A 20153-nucleotide genomic window follows, 5' to 3' on the forward strand; every position below is an offset into this window, starting at 1 on the left:
GCTGCCAATTGTTGCTCCAGCTTCTTGGAATACTGTCCTTTGGCTTCCGTAATCTCCTTGCCAAACGAGTATGAACCTTTCCATGTCCCCACTCTTGAAGGCCACCTCTCTCTCCAAACGGAGCTGTTTGAGTTTTGCTGTGAACCAGGGCTTGTCGTTGTTTTAACTCACCCTGCTGCGTGTTGGAATATATATAGCCTCTTCCACTTGCTGTGGGCTGTCTTTGAAATGCCATAGTTGCCAGGCTTCAGGATTTTTTACAAGGGGAGCTCAGAGAGACAAACATAAATGTAAGTGTTAGCAACAACTCAAAAGAACATGTGACAGATTACATTTACATTACATTTTCATTTAGCTGACGCTTTTATCCAAAGCGACTTACAATAAGTGCATTCAACCCTGAGGGTACAAACCAAGAACAACAAGAATCAAGACAGTAACATTTCTTCGAAATAAAGCAAAACTACAAAGTGCTATAAGTAAGTGCCATTTTAGTGCTACCAAAGTGTTAGTTTCAAAAGTGGTTAGTGTTTTTTTTTTAATTTTTTTTTTTTATGTTAACTGAATTGATATAACCCAAATTAGAAAACGAACTGAATAAAGAGTTTCACGTTTGAACATAAAGAACTATGTGTTTTGTCATTATTTATAAATGTTTGTGTGTAAAATGTGATCAAATCTTAATAAATACTAACACTGGTGTTGCTGCTGCTGCTGATGTGGTCACCACACATGAGACACGGCTGAGGATATGATGCAGAGATCTTGTGGTGATCCACAGCATCCTGAGGCTTATCTTACCAGCTCTCTACCCCCTGATCTGACAGAATGAAGAAAGACCTAAATTAACTTTCTATTTACTCAACTTCCTGACAAAAACCATGTGTAAAGTTTCTCCTTCTCAAAGATTTAGGACTAAATTAAGCCTGACGTGATAGTGCTGACCAAACATAACAAAATGAAGATGAGATAAGATGGGTTCTAATACAAATCCCCTGATCTAGGTCAGTCCAGATCATAAATGATCCTCTTCCATCCCTCAACAACTGACCAACTGGCTATTTGACCCCATGCACTCTGACTGGTGTTTGGTGAAAACAGTAGAAGTGGATTCCTTCGTAGTCTTCAGTCTGCCCATTCATGATTAGCACCAATGCAAAGAGATAAGAATTTGATTTGAATTTGAAGGGAGATAACACTATTCAGCGAGGCCAACTAATCAATGTAAATATATGTTCTGTTACCTTGGTTCTTTCTTTTCTCTCAAACAAAAACTTTCAAAGGTTTTGAAAGGTCTTAGTCTGGATAATGAATAGTGAGAAGTTTCAGCTGAAATGGGATTCGTGTTGTGGTTGAGGTAAAAAATTAACAGATGCCTGCCCCCTCCAGGAGAAATAATGGATGTCTATTAACCTCCAATAACATTTAAACCAACAAAATATTTATATTATTCACATAATGTCATATCACGGGCCTGTCCTGTACTGACAGTACATGTAATAACTTTGATGTATATGGATGCTGCATCAGCTTCACAGTCATTGACTCAACCAATGGTCCATAAGGTTTGTTTGGTGGTAACCACATCAACTTGTTCAGGCTAATTATTCATTTTATAGACACATGGACAAAATCATGAGAGTGAAAAGTAAAGTGCATACCTTCTGTGGGGCTTTCAGCAGCCTGTGGACTCCAGCGATCTGATTGATCGGAGGAATATCTTCCCTGAAAGTGTACAGAGGTGGTCTGGTGGGCTCGGGGAAATTGGTGCTGTTGAATGGATCAGTATCATCTAAGAACTGTACCCTGCACTTGAACGTAGCCATGATGTATCCGACATTTTGGAGATGATTAAAATAAATGGATGACCGCAGTCTGTGACAGACAGCCCTCCCCCGGCCAGCGGAATGCGGCAGGTCTCCTGCAGCAGCGGAACCCTGCAGCCTCTTGTTATCCTTGGACCTTCTCCATTCACGTCACGCAGCGCAGAGGACTAGGGACAGTGCTCACTGAAGTAACATCCAGGGAAACCTCCGACAGAGACGCGATCAGGTAGATATTAAGCAAATACAGAAGTTAGAGAGTAGATAAATGGTGGAAAAACCAAATGACTTCGGTGGCCCTGAATTGCAAATCACAAAGGCAAATGGGAAAACACACCATGAGGAGGACTGGAAATAACCGAATATGCTGGAAATGTATGATGTCAAGATACAAAGTTATGGAAATACAATGCAATGACAGTTCGGACAAACGTGAAATCACAAGAACAGATCAGATGCGATGGGTAGTATTACAGATCCGTAAATCACAAAACACAACAACTCACAAAACAGCCACAAATCCCAGAACACAAGAGCAAATCACTAAACTCAAAAACTAAATGGTAAATGAAAAAAAAAAAGACAAAATGAGAAACAAGAAATCACAAAACACAATAAATCAAGAGACCCAATAGCAAATCACAAAACACTACAACAAATCAAGCAACGCGACAGCAAAACATAATAAGCACTTCAAGATGAAAAATATGTTGTTCAACATGAAAAACACCCCATTTAGCATTCAGGCGATAGAGAATTCATCTTTTATGAGTTTATAACACTAGGACACTTTCAAATGTAGTGAGCTCATTGTTTTTTGGTCAAGACTTAACCTTGAACTTGACTTCATTATATATATTATTCTTATCTGTGTCAGTGAATAAGTGATAATGGTTTAATAAAGAGCTGGAATCATTTGTTTTGGAAGTATTTTAGTTTGCTAATTTCATCTATTTTACTGTACATTGTGTTTGATCTTTCATTAACTCTTAATATGCTTGAATAATGTTTGACATATCATGCATCAGAATAAATCAGTTAGAGAACTGAAGATCTGATCAAATAAAACCAAACTAAACTAATTAGGACATTATGATCTCTTATTTCACATTATAATAATTTTCTGTCTCTATTCTGAGAAAGGATCATATGAGGCTCGTTATCATACTCAAGATTAGATACTGTATGGCTTACGGGAAGTAAAACCATAATTTGTGTGAAGTGACTGATACTGGTGCTGCCGTACAATAAATCCTATAAAACTGTTTATTATCTCCAGTAAAGCTCAAGTGAACAGTGAACTCTGTAATATGACCCGTCCCTGTCAGATAAGACACTGGCGGTCCCACTTAAAAGGCTGCCCACCTTTGATGCTCTCTGACAGCACAGTGGAGTCAGTCTATCACAGGGGTCCGGTTCTTCTCGCGGTGTGAGCAATTCAAGTTATAACTCAGCACATTATCGCAAAACAACCACTACAGGTCCAGTGTTTCCTCGAACATGAAGCTACAAATCCCCAATCCGGGCCTGGAGGACAGGTTACTGTCCTACGAGGAGCTGGACAAGCTGGAGGAGGACGAGGCTGGAGATCGACCAAAATGGGACAACAAGACGCAGTACATGCTGACGTGTGTGGGGTTTTGTGTGGGGCTCGGAAATGTCTGGCGCTTCCCCTATCTGTGCCAGAGTCATGGAGGAGGCAAGTGATGCTTTCATAGTTTATTGCAGTTATTCCATATTGGACAATTTTTTTTCATGTGAAAGAACTTGATGCAAACTGGAAGAGCATGAAGTTTGTATGTATCTGCTACTGGCACCAGGGTCACATTTTTAGTTGCCAGCTTTTAGCAAAAAAGAAAAAGAGAGAACATTTTTAAAAAGGAAATTCTTTTTTTCCTTGAGATGGAATCATTTGTGGTGGCCTTTTTGTTTCATATGAGCAACTTGACTTCAAGTGCTGGCTTGTAACTGTTTTGTTCACATAAAAAAGATAATAACTGTCAGGAAAAACCTTGAAAAACTGCTGCAAAAGCTTGAATGGATTGCACATTGCATAACAAATCACCATTCATTCACTCTCTGAATAATTAACAGGATTTTGTAATGCATCTCTTGCCTCAAGAAGACATTCACTGAGCTGTCTGATTTTTTTCAAAGTTTCAAAAACAGATGATAACGTATGTGAAAGGTACCAAATACTTTTAGTGTCACAATGCTAACATTTCCTTGGTTTGTCCTCCAGGTGCATTTATGATACCGTTTCTGATCCTACTGGTCCTTGAAGGAATCCCACTTCTGCATCTGGAGTTTGCCATCGGTCAGCGTATAAGAAAAGGGAACTTGAAGTTGTGGGGTACAATTCATCCTTATTTAGTTGGTATTGGTAAGCAACATTTTCCTTCGGTCGCTTCGTGATCTAAATCCACACAAAAAATGTTATGGTTTCTTTCCTCACCTCATTTTGTGTAATCCTGCTAACTCACACAAATATATACACAGAAAGACAGGCAGACCAATGGAGATGAAAACCATTCCAAAACATTTAAACCCTTCTTTTGCAGGAATTGCATCCATGTGTGTGTCTCTTACAATCAGTCTCTACTACAACACCATCCTTGCCTGGATTATGTGGTACTTCTTCAACTCATTCCAGGAGCCTCTGCCATGGAGTCAATGTCCTCTGAACGCCAATTCAACAGGTTAGTGCTACACATCTGTACTCGTGCAGGAGTGTTAGAGAGTGTTGATTGAAGCCTGGTATTACTCACTTTTTCTAAATTCTGTCAGGATATATCCCAGAGTGTGAGAAGAGCTCTCCCGTGGATTATTTCTGGTACAGGGAGACCTTGAACACATCTCCTGCGATTGAGAGCGACGGTGGGCTGCAGTGGTGGATGTTGTTGTGCCATATCTGTGCATGGTCCGTGCTCTACATTTGCATCATTCGTGGGATTGAGACCACAGGAAAGGTATGGATCAATGCTTTCTACAATTTTGAAGAAAATTTTGAATTCAGCTAAATCATAATTATTCAAATATTCCATTCTCCCCAAGGCTGTGTATGTGACCTCAACTCTTCCTTATGTGGTGCTGACGATCTTTCTGATCAGAGGACTGACTCTAAAAGGATCTTTGAATGGACTAAAGTTTCTCTTCACGCCGGATGTAAGTTGTACTTTTGTAATCATAGCACAGTGCCTGCTGGGTTCATTGCTTGGCGTGTGTTCATCCTGATTAGAGTTTCATCATCCAAACAGCTTCACAGTTCAACAATCTACCATGACGTACTGTCACTGTTTTCCTTTCTTGCATAAAGAGTACTGGCCTGAGTTCTTTCTTCCAATAGTGACATGTAGAAACACGATATTTGAAGTGTCCTAGTGAACTGATCATCTTTAAAAAACCTCACAGCCTTTACTAAACTTCCGTGGCAATACACCAGAAATACTTGAAATGGAGGGATAGAACGGTTGTCGAGACAATCTAAAGACAAACAGCCCAAAAGAGAGTTTCCTCCATTTCAACCAGTGCAGTGCCCGTTCTAAACCTGTCTGTTTGTCTGGCCTGTGGTGATGCTGGATGCTGGACTTCGGTTGATGAGCCCCATCCGCCGCTGCTGCAGAGCGTTGTTTTATTCAAAGTTTAATAATATTTAACTTCACTAGACTCTTTACAACATACATGCCAATTATGAAGCAGATAAGATAAATGGTTCTGAAGAAATATGCAGACAGAGATTTCTGGTGTAAAAAGATAACACTGGTCTTTCTGTTGATAACAAATCAGAATGGATTGAACATGCAGTATTAAAAAAGCCTGTGTTTTAATGCTGTTTCAAGTTTTTTTTTAATATATATTTTTTTCAGTAATATTTTGTAACAGAGATTAATGACCTCTTTTCATCTAAATATACCTTACACTCAGTACTGAGAGCTGCCATATGATGTCATATTTTCCAAACATACATTTATCATTAACTCCTCCAGGTTGCAGAGCTGGCAAAGCCATCAACCTGGCTTGATGCAGGTGCTCAGGTTTTCTATTCCTTCTCTCTGGCTTTCGGTGGTCTCATTTCCTTCTCCAGCTACAACTCAGTGCAGTAAGTTTATCATCTTGTTTAACTCTCCGTCATTTCAAGTTAAAAGTATATGTACTGTGCCTTGAATAAAAATAACTCATCTCTCCTTTAGCAACAACTGTGAACAGGACGCAGTGATCATCTCCGTCATCAATGGTTTCACCTCTGTCTTTTCTGCAACTGTCATTTACACCATTATCGGCTTCAGAGCGACAGAGAGATTCGACAGCTGTGTTTCTGGGTATGTTTCTATGACCTTTTTTCCTAATTATACATTATAACAGCTGATATACAGTATTTTTTTCTTCAACAGTAATTCAACGGTAAAAATCTCTTAAAGATCATGACTTTTGGGTTTCAGAAACATCCTAGAATTGTTAAATACATTTAATCTGGCTGAGGGCGCCGTCACTGAAAGCAACTACATTGACGCCCTTCAATATTACAATGAAACAAACCCTGGTGTTGTTCAAGGGTTGGATCTGAAAACCTGCAACTTGGACACTTTTCTCAGTGAGGTAAAATTTTCTCAGAGCAGGTCGGACTATAATTATTAATGCACCAGGACAGCAGCTTCAAATTGAGCATGTTGTGTTTTGCTATAACTCAGTGTCGTGTTCCTGCCTAGGGAGTTGAAGGAACTGGTTTAGCCTTCATTGTGTTCACTGAGGCTATCACCAAGATGCCGCTCTCACCGCTGTGGTCCGTCCTCTTCTTTGTCATGCTCTTCTGCCTGGGCCTCTCTTCTATGTTTGGTAACATTGAGGGAGTACTAGTGCCACTGCAAGACCTGGGCGTTTTCCCAAAGTCATGGCCAAAGGAGGCCCGCACTGGTGAATACATCTGTTCTGTTATTATCAATCAACAAATGCTTTCTAGTACATATGTAATAAACATAATTTCCTCTCCTTCAGGTGTATCATGTCTAGTGTGCTGTCTGGTGGGTCTGATATTTGTCCAAGGCTCAGGAAACTACTGGCTTGCTCTCTTTGACACTTACGGAGGATCCATCCCCCTGCTGGTTGTTGCCTTCTGCGAAATGTTCTCAGTGGTATACATTTATGGAATAGATAGGTAATGTTATAATATAATTACTAGTTTGTAAGCTCTGTTTATATATCATTTAAAAATTTAGTTTTTCAATCTCTGTGGTGAAGTCAAAACCCCCTGAAAAACTAAGTTGTGACCTATGACACAATAAAGACTAGTGTGGTGTAATTAAGAATGTGAACAATAAAATAAAAGATAAAGTGATATAGCTGCACTGTTGTTGGATATATATATTTTTTAATTTATCTTAACTACTTCAGTGACATTAACCAAAGCCCTTTTCCACGTAAACCTGGAGGATGGAAATGAGCTTTGACTTAGTCAAGGTATCAAAAGCATTGCATTGTTATAGTTTCCCCTTTGTTAGGCAAAATTGTTGTTTTGCATATTGTTGACAATGTCCCGTGTGTGTCACTGTCCTCCTATAGGTTCAATGACGACATTGAGTTCATGATTGGACACAAACCCAACATCTTCTGGCAGGCAACTTGGAGAGTCATCAGCCCACTCATCATGTTTGTCATCTTGGTCTTTTACTTTGTCACTAAAGTTTCAGAAAAGATCTTTTACAAAGTTTGGGATCCAGAATCGGTAAATTGACTTTTTACCTTGAGATTATCTACCTAGAATAATGTATTTAATTATTTGTCAAGTGTTGATTTAAAAAAAATACTGTCTGTCTTTGCAGGAGAATTTCCCGGTCCTGGAGGACAAACCATATCCTGTCTGGATCAATGTGATAATTTTTATATTAGCAGGAATACCCAGTCTCGCTGTACCTTGTGTTGCCCTCTGGAAATGTATCAGGAGAAAGACAAAGAAAAGTGAAAAGTCAGACTTCAATATGTCAGACTAAATTTAAGTCAACAGTGAGTCGAACAAAATCCCTTTCTGATATACTTAAATCAAATTGAAGTGAAGGATATCATGGTTTTATCTATGCCATTCTAAAATGGTAGGAATAGCTTCAAAAAGGCAATATTCTATTGGTTTTTATAATGGGTGGTATTTTGTTGTTTAGAACATGTGTAACTTGGGATTCAATAATTCTGAGTGACACATCGTTAACTGCGTATATGTATATATTGTGTCTAATTACACTGGAGATGAGAAATCTAATGAACATAAGATTACTTGTGATGTGACAGCTACACAAAAGGAAGCTCTGCCCCAGAAGGAATCTGACGTGGAGCCATAATAAAAAAAAAGATATATTGTTATTTTTAATCAACTTGTAACTGCATTCCCCTATAATTTGTAAAGTGTATAACTGTGTACTATATAAAACGCCTCCGTTTTCTGATTTCCAGGATAGAATAATAGATTTGATTGATTAATATGATATATGAATTAATGTAAAACATTTTACTTTTTTGTCACTACTTATGATTTGTAATTCCCTCAGTCTAAATGTTTTAAACTGTAGTGCAAGTGGTGTTTGATTACTATTGTTGACAAATGCAAATATCAGAAATTTAAACTGTTTCACTATCAAATGTAAACATGGACTGTATAGGTCACTATATAAACACTATATATGTAATATATTTGTTGTTCCGTGGTATCTTAAGGAAAATAAATTTGTTTACACAACATGACCGATTTCTAATTTGTTGCTCTTTCATGCTCTCACACAAGCATATTGAGAACCAGCAACACAGGGAGAAATCTGTGTTCCATTAAAACATCCCCGAAAAATGATCGCCCTCATAACAAAGCATAAACTCTGAAGATAATGCTCACATTGTTCATGCACCAAGTGCACAACGGACACACTCACACGGTGATTATAAGACATGTGTACTATCACACTGGGTTCCCGATTTAACTCCTTTGAGTTACAATCAACAGCCTCTGTTATCAGCACCACATAATGTGGCTTTGCACAAGGGCTCTTTATTAAACTAATAAGGCACATTGTTCCCACAGCTTCAAGAGTCGGCAAGAAATATAAGGCTGCTAAAACAAATATCAGCCCCTCGTCCCCTGATACAAACTGGTAAGTCCCCAGGTTTTGTTTAGAACAGGAAGAGGAAGGTCAAACAGTCCAGAACAGATGTGTGCTTGCCTCATATAATTTACCAAAAATGACAAGGATCAACCAAGTGATGGATAGAGAAGCTGGAAGTGAGGAACAGAAAAAGATCCACGAAAGGCCAAAATGGGACAATAAAGTTCAATATTTGCTGAGCTGCATAGGTTTTGCTGTGGGACTTGGAAATGTGTGGAGATTTCCATATTTGTGTCAAGTCTATGGTGGAGGTAAGTACATTTAGATCACATTTTATAATGCGCTTTGTTATAAAAAAAAGTAAAGTGGCCTTTTACTAGGGTTTCCCATGTCAGGAAACATTTTACAGTCGATTATCAGAAGGTTCTCTCCACAGAATTAGCAACCATAGAACACAAACTCCTAGAAATAAGTTATATTTTGTATGACAATAACAACAATTACAAATATGAAGAAAACTTTTCTTTTGGAAAATGATTTATTCATATTCTCCAGAATATGTTCTACTTTTATATTTAGTTTCTTCTTTAGCCTTTATATAACCAACATTGTCTGACTCAGTTAATTGTCTTACCCTATACATTTCAATGAGTGGCATGAAACCCACATTTTCATTCTGTGTCTTATTTGCCAGCTGCAGAAATTATGTTTGCAACTCACTACATTACATCCACATACTGTATGTTTATTGAATCCAAAAAATCGTCAAACCAGAGAGATTATATTATTACTATTATTTTGAATCATTGGATCTCACCTAAGAGAGAAATTATGTGAATGTAGCTCATATTTTTGCAAAGTGCAGTTGCTTACATCTTCATAGCTGTGATTGACTAACAACTGTTTCCATTTGGATTGTTTAATTACCCCCCCCCCCCCCCCACCCACTCTCTCGCTCTGTACAGTGCAGATAAAGCTCAGATAATAAAATGTTCAGTAAACAGAAACAGTATGACCTCAAAGCCAAGGCCAATGTCGTTTATGTTTTTGAAGGTAAAGTCAATACCTTACTTAAAAATGATATTTCCATTTTTATTTCAAGGGGCATTTCTGATTCCTTATGTAATCGCCTTCGTGTTTGAGGGACTCCCTCTGTTGTACATGGAGCTGGCCATCGGACAACAGCTCCGCATGGGAAGCATTGGAGTGTGGAACTCAATCTCCCCATATATGGGAGGTTTAGGTGAGAACATCTGGTACCAATGAGCGTGACCCTGTTTTGGATTCACTCAGAAAATCTAGCTGCCAAAATGGGGGAATAAACAACAGAACGTGATAGAACTTTTCGAATTTTCATTAATTGAGATCCATGCCAAATCTATTGTAAATTAATTTATCATGGATCCCATCTATGTTTGATACACAGGTGTTGCTTCCTTGATGGTATCCTTCCTAGTTGGTCTGTTCTACAACATGATCTTGGCTTGGATCCTCTGGTACTTCTTCCACTCCTTTCAAAGTCCACTTCCATGGAGGAGCTGCCCAATAAACTCGAATCATACCGGTAACTGTTACATCATCATAATTTAAATGCTTTTTATAGCTGAGATAAGAAGACAAAGTTCAATGACTTAATTCATCTATATTTATAATATATTCCCTTTAATGCAGGGTATGTAGCTGAATGTGAAAAGAGCTCACCAGTGAACTATTTTTGGTATCGTGAAACACTCAACATAACACCAGACATCGAGACCAGTGGGTCTTTACAGTGGGGGCTCGTGTTGTGTCTGGCAACTGCTTGGTGCCTCGTGTACATCTGCTTCATACGTGGAATCGAAACTATTGGGAAGGTAAAACATGTTCATCTGTATCTGTCTAAAAAATATGATATAGAGGGTTCATTGCCAGAATTCATACGAATATCTGCACATGAAAGTCATATTTTAAGGTTGGATAATAAATAGAAGATCAACATCTGAACTTTCTCAACAGGCTATTTATGTCACAGCCACGTTTCCATATCTTGTTCTGACCATCTTCTTGATAAGAGCTTTGGCTCTGAATGGAGCAAGTGACGGCTTGATATATCTCTTCACTCCAGATGTATGTTGGCATCTTACTGAAATATTTTCAAGATTTCAGAAAAAGCTAGATCTGAAATATAACAAAACATGCATATGTTTTTCCCGCAGTGGGAAACCCTCAAGAATCCTAAGGTCTGGTTGGATGCTGCCACTCAGATATTTTTCTCTTTGTCTTTGGCCTTTGGGGGACTTATTGCTTTTTCAAGCTATAACCCCCAGAAGTAAGTACATTCTTAACTAATGTTAATTCACAGTATATTGAAAAAAACAACCTGAGATGATATTCTATCTTCGCAGGAATAATTGCGAGAGGGATGCCCTGATTGTTGGATGTGTGAACAGCTTTACGTCGATATATGCGTCAATTCCTATTTTTGCCATTCTTGGATTTGAAGCTAATGAAAACTATAATGACTGCAGAAATTGGTATGTAGCATTGAAGTAATTATGGTGTGCCACAGTACATGTACAGATCTATAATTATACAATTATACAGTATTATTATGATTAAATATGCAACTGATGATTATTTCATTAGAATTTGTCAGAACCCAAACCAATCTGACTATATCACATTATTGTAATGTGTCTATTCCATAATTATATTGTATCATATTATATTAAATTATATTGTCATACAACAATTTTAAATCAGTTCATGATATAAAGCATTATGTTATTTAATAGTATTATTAATGGACTGATTGAATGTCTTGTTGATTTTAGGAACATTCTACAATTGACCAATGCCTTTAACATCGGGGATGAAAACATAACTCTTGAAAACTACAACCACTGGTTTAACAATCTCAACACAACCGATCCCTCAGAGGTTGAAAGCCTCGGTCTAAAAACTTGCAATCTTCAGACTTTCCTGGACCAGGTACAGTTACTATTGTCTTACCTCTGATAACAGTTGACCAAACAAAGTTTCGTGTGAGTTTACGCATCCCATCCTACCTGTAGAGTGCCTCTGGGACTGGACTGGCCTTCATTGTGTTCACTGAGGTGGTGATACAGATGCCAGGCTCTCAGGTGTGGGCGGTGCTGTTCTTTGTAATGCTCTTCAGCCTGGGCCTGTCCTCCATGTTTGGGAATCTGGAGGGAGTCCTCACTCCTCTGCTGGACCTGCACGTGATTCCACCCTGGATTCCTAAGGAGGTTTTCACAGGTAAACTGAAAGATCCAATAACTTCACATGACATTTACAATACACATGCTAACTAAGTGTGTCATGACATCCCAGTGATCACGGCACACACAGCCCACCTGCTGTTTCAAAGCAAATGTGCCTTTGGGAAATTAGTTTTCTCCAATGTGAAATCAATTACATGTGAAGCATGTGAACATCTGCTCTACTATCTACAGAGTCAGAGAGCCTGTTCCCACAGGATACCAGCATCTGTTCACCCAGCACACAATTCCTTCAGACACAAATGGGCTTTTCAGATTACTAATAACTCAAACAATTCAGAACACTAACACCCAATTTTCCTGTTTTTATTGAGAAGTAAGCCGTCGTAGTCTAGTGAATTCCCTCCGGACCAGACAAGGAACAAAGGAAGAGGAACTGGTTGGTCAGGGGTTCATCCTACAGCTAAGACCCATAGCATTAGAAAAAAAGAACTCGACAATGTAAGAGCAGTATGGTCTCCAGACTTAAACTCCATTGAGCTGCTTGAAGATGAACTGGACAGAAGGTTAAAGAAAAACACACTTGTGGGAACTTCTGAAACAGTGTGTTTGGATGAGACTATTTCAATTAAATTATAGAGTCCATGATTATTTTTCAAAACATTTATTATGTATTTGTTCCATGCTTTCATTATATATATATATTCTTTTTCACTGGAAAAATGTATGTGTTCTCAAACTTTCAACTGCTAGGAGGGTAGATTGTTATAGTTTCCTTTTAGTGACTTTGGCTTATTTATTACTATAGAATGAAACAAGAACAAAAACTAAATATATGAACTTTTTTTCCCTCATATAGGTTTAATATGTCTTTCTTCCTTTGCTGTTGCTCTCATCTTTACTTTGAGATCTGGAAACTACTGGCTGGAGATTTTCAACAGCTACGTGGGATCCATGCCTCTGCTCATCATAGCTTTCTTTGAGATCATCAGTGTGGCATATATTTACGGAATAAACAGGTGACATTGCACTTAATTATACTGAGTTTTATACTTGCAGCATTACAGCATATTTGACTGTTTTAACATGGTACTTCCGTGCAACTGAAGGTTTAATGACGACATCGAGAAGATGACAGGTCATAGGCCGAACCTGTACTGGCAGGCCACCTGGCGCTTCATCAGCCCTTTAATGCTGCTGGTGGTTTTCATTGCGTATGTTGTGGTTGAGGCTGAAAAACGGCCGACATATAACGCCTGGAACCCAGATTATGTAAGTCGAGTTTTTTAGCTCCACAACATCACAGCTGAACTTTTGCTGTATTTAGCACTAAGTGTCAGACACAAACAACAACATTGATTTTCCATTCCATTCCCCCCACAGGTGAACTTCCCCCTAGCCGATGTTCTGCACTATCCTGAATGGGTGTATGCAATTTGTGTGCTCTTATCTGTCCTTCCTATCCTGTCTATTCCTCTCGTGGCTCTCTACAGATTCAGTGGCTTCCTGAGGAATTACATCATGACCAGGAACAATCAAAACCCATATTCAAATTAATTATGTAATGGACTTTTACATTTAAAAAAAAAATCGTTTTATCACACATGTTAAGAGCTACCAGTAGCACATGTGAGCTATTTTTTCCATTTAATAATATCTTATCACCTCCGACAAGGGTGTAATTACCGGTTTCAGTTCACAGGATTATGCAAAAAAACGGCTGAACCAATTATTTAAAAATATGGTGGAAGGGTTGGGTGTTAACTTTCTGAGTGGATTTTATAAAGGGGCGCGGATCTAGCTATTTGTTTTTATGAGACAAAGCAGATAGCTTGATGACACAAAGCATATTAAGGGAACTGATGTGAGTTTGTGCAATTTGGTGCAGCTTGACTGAATTTAAGGGGCCTATTGGCCCTCAGAGAAAGGTATCGGTCTACTGAGTACCATTCTAGTTGTTTGTACGTTATTTTTTTGAAAATACAATGTTTTCACATTTCTTTTTACTTTTCATCTTTGTATGGTACGGTATTGTAAGTTTCTCATTTTAAATTTAATTTAATTTTAAATCACATTATTGCCATATTGCATTGGCAGCAGCAGCAGCAGCTGCAATTTCAGTTTATTTGCTAAATGAAAACATTAATTTTGTCTAAATTGACACAAGTGTATTTATATTGGGGAAGGAAATGCAAACACCTTCAGCCAGATCAAATCAGTGCAAGACAATATCCTTGAGAAAGAAAGAAAGGAGTTGTGTGATTTGTGTTATTTGATTAAAAGAAGACAACAGTTCATTTCCTGTGTTGACTTTTCTAAATGGTTCGCGATAAGCATGTTATTAAAAATATTGAAATGATTTTCATTACAAATGTGTTCAAGAAATGGTGCACAGACTGATGTTTGTAGAAAGGTTTTGTTTCTAAGTTTAATTAGTGTTATTGTCTTTCTTCTATTAACATTATGCATCATCTTGCCTAAGAAACAGATTAAATTTTGTGATGTAATATATCTTTCTGCTTTTGACACTCTGTTACATGCATATATAAAGAGTCATGTAGTGTTGCATGTGTCCTTTGTGTAACTTTTTTTTTTTGCACGTCAACATGTGGGTGTATGCACAGCAGCTTGTGTATGTGTGAGGGGGCATGCATGTGCTCACTGGCCATGCTTCTGTGTGTGTATTTTGAGTCATACGAGTTACACAGTTGTGCTTTTTGTGGTGTGGGTGGACAGTGATATTGTGCCCCCCAGTGTCACGTGCTTTGGAATATGCTGGCTGCCTTTGTTGTCCCTCTGCCCGTTCTGCTTTTCTGGCACTTTCATACAATGGTGCACTTGAACGCTGCTATGTTATTAAGCCTTTCAAACTACTACAGCTTGAATTCCAGCTCTCAGGAAAGACTAGCATCCCAATATAGGATACATGGCACAAGATTCATCGTCAAGAAACAACAGCGAGGATTGAGCGTTACATCAGAACAAAGGTGATGACCGACCCTGCATTGATGTATGAGCACTAGTTATTGTCAGTTTTTTTACACTGCATTTAGAGAGCTGTGCGAGGTGTCATGCTAATGCTACTCTTAGTATTGTGATTCACATCCTCAAATGTTTTATTCTAACTTAATTTTTTACAATCTGACTTGTTATTCTATCATTGAAAATAAAGTTCTGATGTGACGGATTGCTTTGGATGTTAGACTAAACAATCCCATGGTGTTGATGTCATGCCGTAGAGGTTAAAGTGGTTTGTTGAGTTCAAAAGGACATTTAAGTTCCACCGTTTGTTGCCCTACGTTGCCTGCGGAGAAACTAAATGGTGTTTTCAATTAGTACGTTTCTACAGTGTTGTTTTTAGTGTAGTGGTTTTAACTGTTGTTCCACATTAGTTACTTGCATGTTTTCAGCGAAATAACCAGTACTTTGACAAGTGGCTTTAAAATTATTGTAGTGATAAACAAAAAAATGTCTATAGTAGGACAACTTGAACTAAACTGTATTCAGAATAATCTAAGTGAGTGAGTACTGTGACGTACAGGTGACGTACAGTATCGTTACACTAACTGTGGAAGAAGAGTGCTATAAGTTCAACAGGTTTTTAGACCTACGAATTCTACTCTATAGGCAATGTCCCAGCGAGCAGATGCCTCCCAGTGTGGTGGGGTTGTGGTCGAGTTCGAGTCTGACGACATCAGGAATGCAAGAGCTCAGAAAGCGAGGAGTATACCAGGTGAACTCAACTTTATATCCCGAGGGAATTGGTGTTGTGCGTTTGCAGCAAATATAACGTGTGCTTATTCCATTTTCATGCATTTCCCCCCCGTTAGGTTCAGCTCTTATCTACCTCAGAGGTCCCAAGTTTCTCATCTATGTCAGTGGAGCATTGTCAATGTGGGTAAGAATCATTTCCCGAAGAAGCAGATTGCTGGAGCAATAGTTAAGACATCGAATACGTGAATTACTGTAAACTTTGACTGTAAACATACTCTCTTTTTTTTCCGACACAACATATAATGATGATCTTTAATGTTATGTTAAACAGGGTGACCGCATGTGGCACTTTGCTATCTCTGTGTTCCTGATTGAGCTGTATGGCCGTAACCTGCTGTTGACAGCGGTGTTTGGATTGGTAGTGGCTGGGTCAGTGCTCCTGCTTGGAGCTTTGATTGGAGACTGGGTTGATCGCAATCCAAGGAATAAAGGTACGCGTGGCAATTTCGCACAGATCTGAACATCTTATCTTGCAGCACATGATAGAACAGTGATATGGATCAGTGGATTTCAATCATGGGCATGGAAGTGTGTTGGTTTTCTCTCGAACTAGGTGGTAAACTAAACTCACCTGAGGTTTCACGCGTCATCAAGATTGACAACCACTGACTCATATCTGCTGAAGCTAGCTTTCATTTTATTAATAGACTTTCTATGTTCTTAAAGTGTTTTTGTTTTGTTCCCTATTATAGTTGCACATGCATCTCTTTTCATTCAGAACATCTCAGTGACAGTATGTAGCATTGTGCTCATGTTGGTGTTCTCATATAAGCAAAGGATTGAACAGATCTGGGACGGCTGGCTTACTGTGAGTAGACACTTCACTTCTCGACTAATAATCAGTTTTCATTCATTGATACTTTATTGATCTGCAAACGGGATACACACCGTGATTGTCGCACAGAGTTTTGGCTGCTGTTGTTGTTCCCTCTGTCCTGTGTCCCTGTTGTCTCTGCTGCTGAGCTTGTGGCTAACTCTGTGCTGTCATAGTAACATGTTGCATCGCAAAACTTACACAAGGTGGTTTGTTATACGGTGGTGATCGTCCTGGCAGATGTGGCAAACCTTGCGAGCACAGCGCTGACCATTGCCATTCAGAGGGACTGGATTGTGGTTATTACAGGCTACAACCGAGGTCACCTAGCTGGTGAGGGGATTTGATTTCTGTTCATGCTCATGTTGGTTTATAGTCCATGTTTATCAGGGGCTTGTGTCCCTGGTGATTCATCATAAATATGTGAATTATAGAGAATATTGGGCACTGGTCCATTTTAGATTGTTGTTGAACACCCTCTGGTGGACACTGGTTAACCTCTGTGTGTTTGATCTTAACAAAAGGAATGAATGCAACCATGAGGCGGATAGATCAGGTGACTAACATCCTGGCCCCACTAGCCGTGGGACAGGTCATGACCCTGGCATCCAATGTAGTAGGCTGTGGCTTCATCCTGGGCTGGAACCTTGTGTCTCTCATTGTGGAGTTCTTCTTCTTGTCACGAGTGTACCGCATCGTCCCGGCGCTCTCGATCAAACCACCAGTGGAGGAGGATCAGGTTTATCTGCAGAGCTTGGAGAGGAGAAGGTCACTAGGTACGGATACACATGTTTTTTCTGTGTTTGTGCATCTTAACATAACCAACATAACTAACATAACAAACATTTTAATATTACCAAGACCTTATGGATACAAAAAAAAAATGAATTTGACTAAACTGTTACTAAACTGCTTGTTGTTGGCAAAAAGAGATGCAATACAGGCGATCAACTCAAATGTGACCCTTGAATGATGTAAATACATTTTTACATAAAAGTCCTGGAATTATCTTATACAATACGCCTAATGGATGCTTTAATTTCTTTGATTGACTACAATCAATAAATGGACAACAATCCTTACAGTATGAAAACGATCTATCTCCAAAGCTTATTGGAGCATTTTTCTTTGACACAATCTCGTCTCTGTACACTATTAAACTTCGACAGTCCAAGTTCGACTGTATTTGATTGTAATATGACATGAAACGGTGCAGCACCGACTGTGATTTATGGATTTTACTGATGCACAGAAATGATGGATGAAACTCCTCTCTCTCATCAGGGGAAGGTATCATTGCACAACCTCAGCCTCTAACAGAACGCAACTGCAACACAGGCCTGCACCTGAAAGAAATCACAAACCTGCCACTGTGTTTCCGGAGGTTTCGCTGGTTGTTGAGCACCTGTAAGGACGGCTGGAGGGCCTACTATCGGCAGCCTGTCTTCCTGGCAGGAATGGGCCTGGCTTTCCTCTACACAACTGTGCTGGGCTTCGACTGCATTACCACTGGCTACGCCTACACTCAGGGTATAAGTGGCTCTCTCCTTAGTCTACTGATGGGTGTTTCAGCTATCACAGGGCTGTTGGGCACCTTGATGTTCACCAGACTCAGGAAGACATATGGCCTGGTTAACACAGGCATCATCTCGAGCTGCCTCCACCTGGGCTGCTTGCTGCTGTGTGTGTGCTCCGTGTTTGCCCCTGGCAGCCCTATGGATCTTAGCTTGCTGATGCCCTATATTACCAACTCCTCTGAGGTCGGAGGGATGGCGAGCCAAAGGCAAAAACATACATTTCCGCTGAGGGGGGGAAGCAATCAACCACTGCTTCCCGACCGCTCCTCCATTCATTGGACCAACAACACCGTGCTTTTTGACAACGTGCCCTCTGGCACAGCTCCAGAGTCCTACATCTCCATTATCCTGTTGTTCTTGGGCGTCATCACAGCACGCATCGGTGAGTAGATAGACATCTGAAGCAGACACCATAACATAATTGAGTACAAACATTAATATACAATGCATAGGAATACTAACAACTGTATAGCCTGATCCATACATGGACATGGAGCGTATCAGGAATATCTATCTATCTTGGCCAATAGGTTAGAAACTGCAGGACATAAACTGTCAAAGAAGTAAGGTTTAGTAGGTTTCACAGTTACATAGTTTATCCACCAGAGAGCGCTATCAACTCACTGTATAATCTACCACTCAGTACATTTGTGAAAATTACAGTACAAGTAGGACTATTTCTTTTTATGTTTTGCACTTAATCCATAGTAATAGTCAACATTGTAATTGCATTGCTTGTATATTCTATGCAACATAGTAGCACTAGCTTGTTCTGCACTTTAATGATCATACTTAGAGGATTCAAGTCCGACTGAAATGATACGGGGATGATACTGATATTAGGGAGTAAAAAAACTATATCAGACGATATATATATAAATTACAAAAGTAAATTTTATTGCCATAATCGAACCCTTACGACAATTAAATATAATTCAGTCCTTGTATTTTACAGTTTAAACATAAATGCAAATATTTTCTGCATTGTTTGTTATGATTTTCTTATCAGTTCTCATTGGCAAACACAATTGCAGATGATGATATGTCTGTGAAAGTCTGGTATTACTGGCCAACCGGTTTATCTGTCAGGCTTGATTAAGGATAAACATGTCAATGTCAGCATGAGACCAAAAAACCTAGACTTTTCCCATCAATTATTTTTTGTTTGAAGGACAAAATAAACGCCAAGCTGTGCAAAATACAGGCTAATTTTATGTCATTTAAACCTCAATGACATCTGTGTTTCAGGTCTGTGGTCCTTCGACCTGACAGTGACCCAGCTCCTGCAGGAGAACATCTGTGAGTCAGAGAGGGGGGTGGTAAACGGTGTGCAGAGCTCCATGAATTACCTGATGGATCTGCTTCACTTCATCATGGTTATCTCCGCTCCACAGCCGCAGCACTTTGGCATCCTAGTTATCATTTCTGTGTTATTCATCACCACCGGGCACACCATGTACTTTGTGTATGCGCACCAAGCCAAGAGAAAACGCCGCCTCAACACATAAGGAGCACATGTGGCCCCACACATTCACATGTGAGATGCCTACCAGCACTGACTCCACTCTGCACCTGTGAAATGAGTGTCTCCCTCCTGTTCCTTCAGCAATCTTATTGCAACACTCCACTTCTGACGTAGCCATTCATTTCAGCACAACACAGCGAGTGCCTGTCCCACCTCGGTTGCTTTCTTCCTGCAGGGCCACGTGCCACAGCAGCAAACAAGACCTCAGGTGAAGTAGAGTGGGAGACGCGCTCTCCCTTTGTGTACATACGTTGAGGTGGCTACAATAAATGCAGCAATGGTACCTCCAGGTGAACTGTCCTAATCTACGCGTACAACAGGACGAAAAGGTTAAGGCTCC

At 39.4% G+C, this 20153-nt stretch overlaps 3 protein-coding genes across 3 annotated transcripts; all 3 read left to right on the forward strand.

Moving 5' to 3' along the window:
• Window positions 1–3323: 3323 nt before the first annotated feature.
• On the forward strand, window positions 3324–7807 carry slc6a19b (solute carrier family 6 member 19b). Its single transcript, XM_061081819.1, has 12 exons — window positions 3324–3522; window positions 4066–4206; window positions 4385–4522; window positions 4611–4792; window positions 4878–4988; window positions 5810–5922; window positions 6014–6142; window positions 6263–6419; window positions 6530–6734; window positions 6816–6975; window positions 7380–7542; window positions 7640–7807. The coding sequence occupies exons 1-12, from the start codon at window positions 3324–3326 to the stop codon at window positions 7805–7807; spliced, it is 1866 nt and encodes a 621-aa protein (XP_060937802.1).
• A 1252-nt stretch (window positions 7808–9059) lies between these two features.
• LOC133014102 (sodium-dependent neutral amino acid transporter B(0)AT3-like) lies at window positions 9060–13680 on the forward strand. Its single transcript, XM_061081243.1, has 12 exons — window positions 9060–9213; window positions 10005–10145; window positions 10329–10466; window positions 10574–10755; window positions 10898–11008; window positions 11098–11210; window positions 11287–11415; window positions 11716–11872; window positions 11956–12160; window positions 12983–13142; window positions 13233–13395; window positions 13507–13680. Exons 1-12 carry the CDS (start codon window positions 9060–9062, stop codon window positions 13678–13680), a joined length of 1827 nt encoding a protein of 608 aa, XP_060937226.1.
• A 2073-nt stretch (window positions 13681–15753) lies between these two features.
• Window positions 15754–19796, forward strand: si:ch211-254p10.2 (solute carrier family 40 member 1). Its single transcript, XM_061081244.1, has 8 exons — window positions 15754–15856; window positions 15954–16021; window positions 16169–16328; window positions 16590–16705; window positions 16918–17044; window positions 17236–17487; window positions 17996–18670; window positions 19537–19796. The coding sequence occupies exons 1-8, from the start codon at window positions 15754–15756 to the stop codon at window positions 19794–19796; spliced, it is 1761 nt and encodes a 586-aa protein (XP_060937227.1).
• The last annotated feature ends 357 nt before the right edge of the window (window positions 19797–20153 follow it).

Source organism: Limanda limanda, chromosome 11 (genome assembly GCF_963576545.1).
Source record: "Limanda limanda chromosome 11, fLimLim1.1, whole genome shotgun sequence".
NCBI lineage: Eukaryota > Metazoa > Chordata > Actinopteri > Pleuronectiformes > Pleuronectidae > Limanda > Limanda limanda.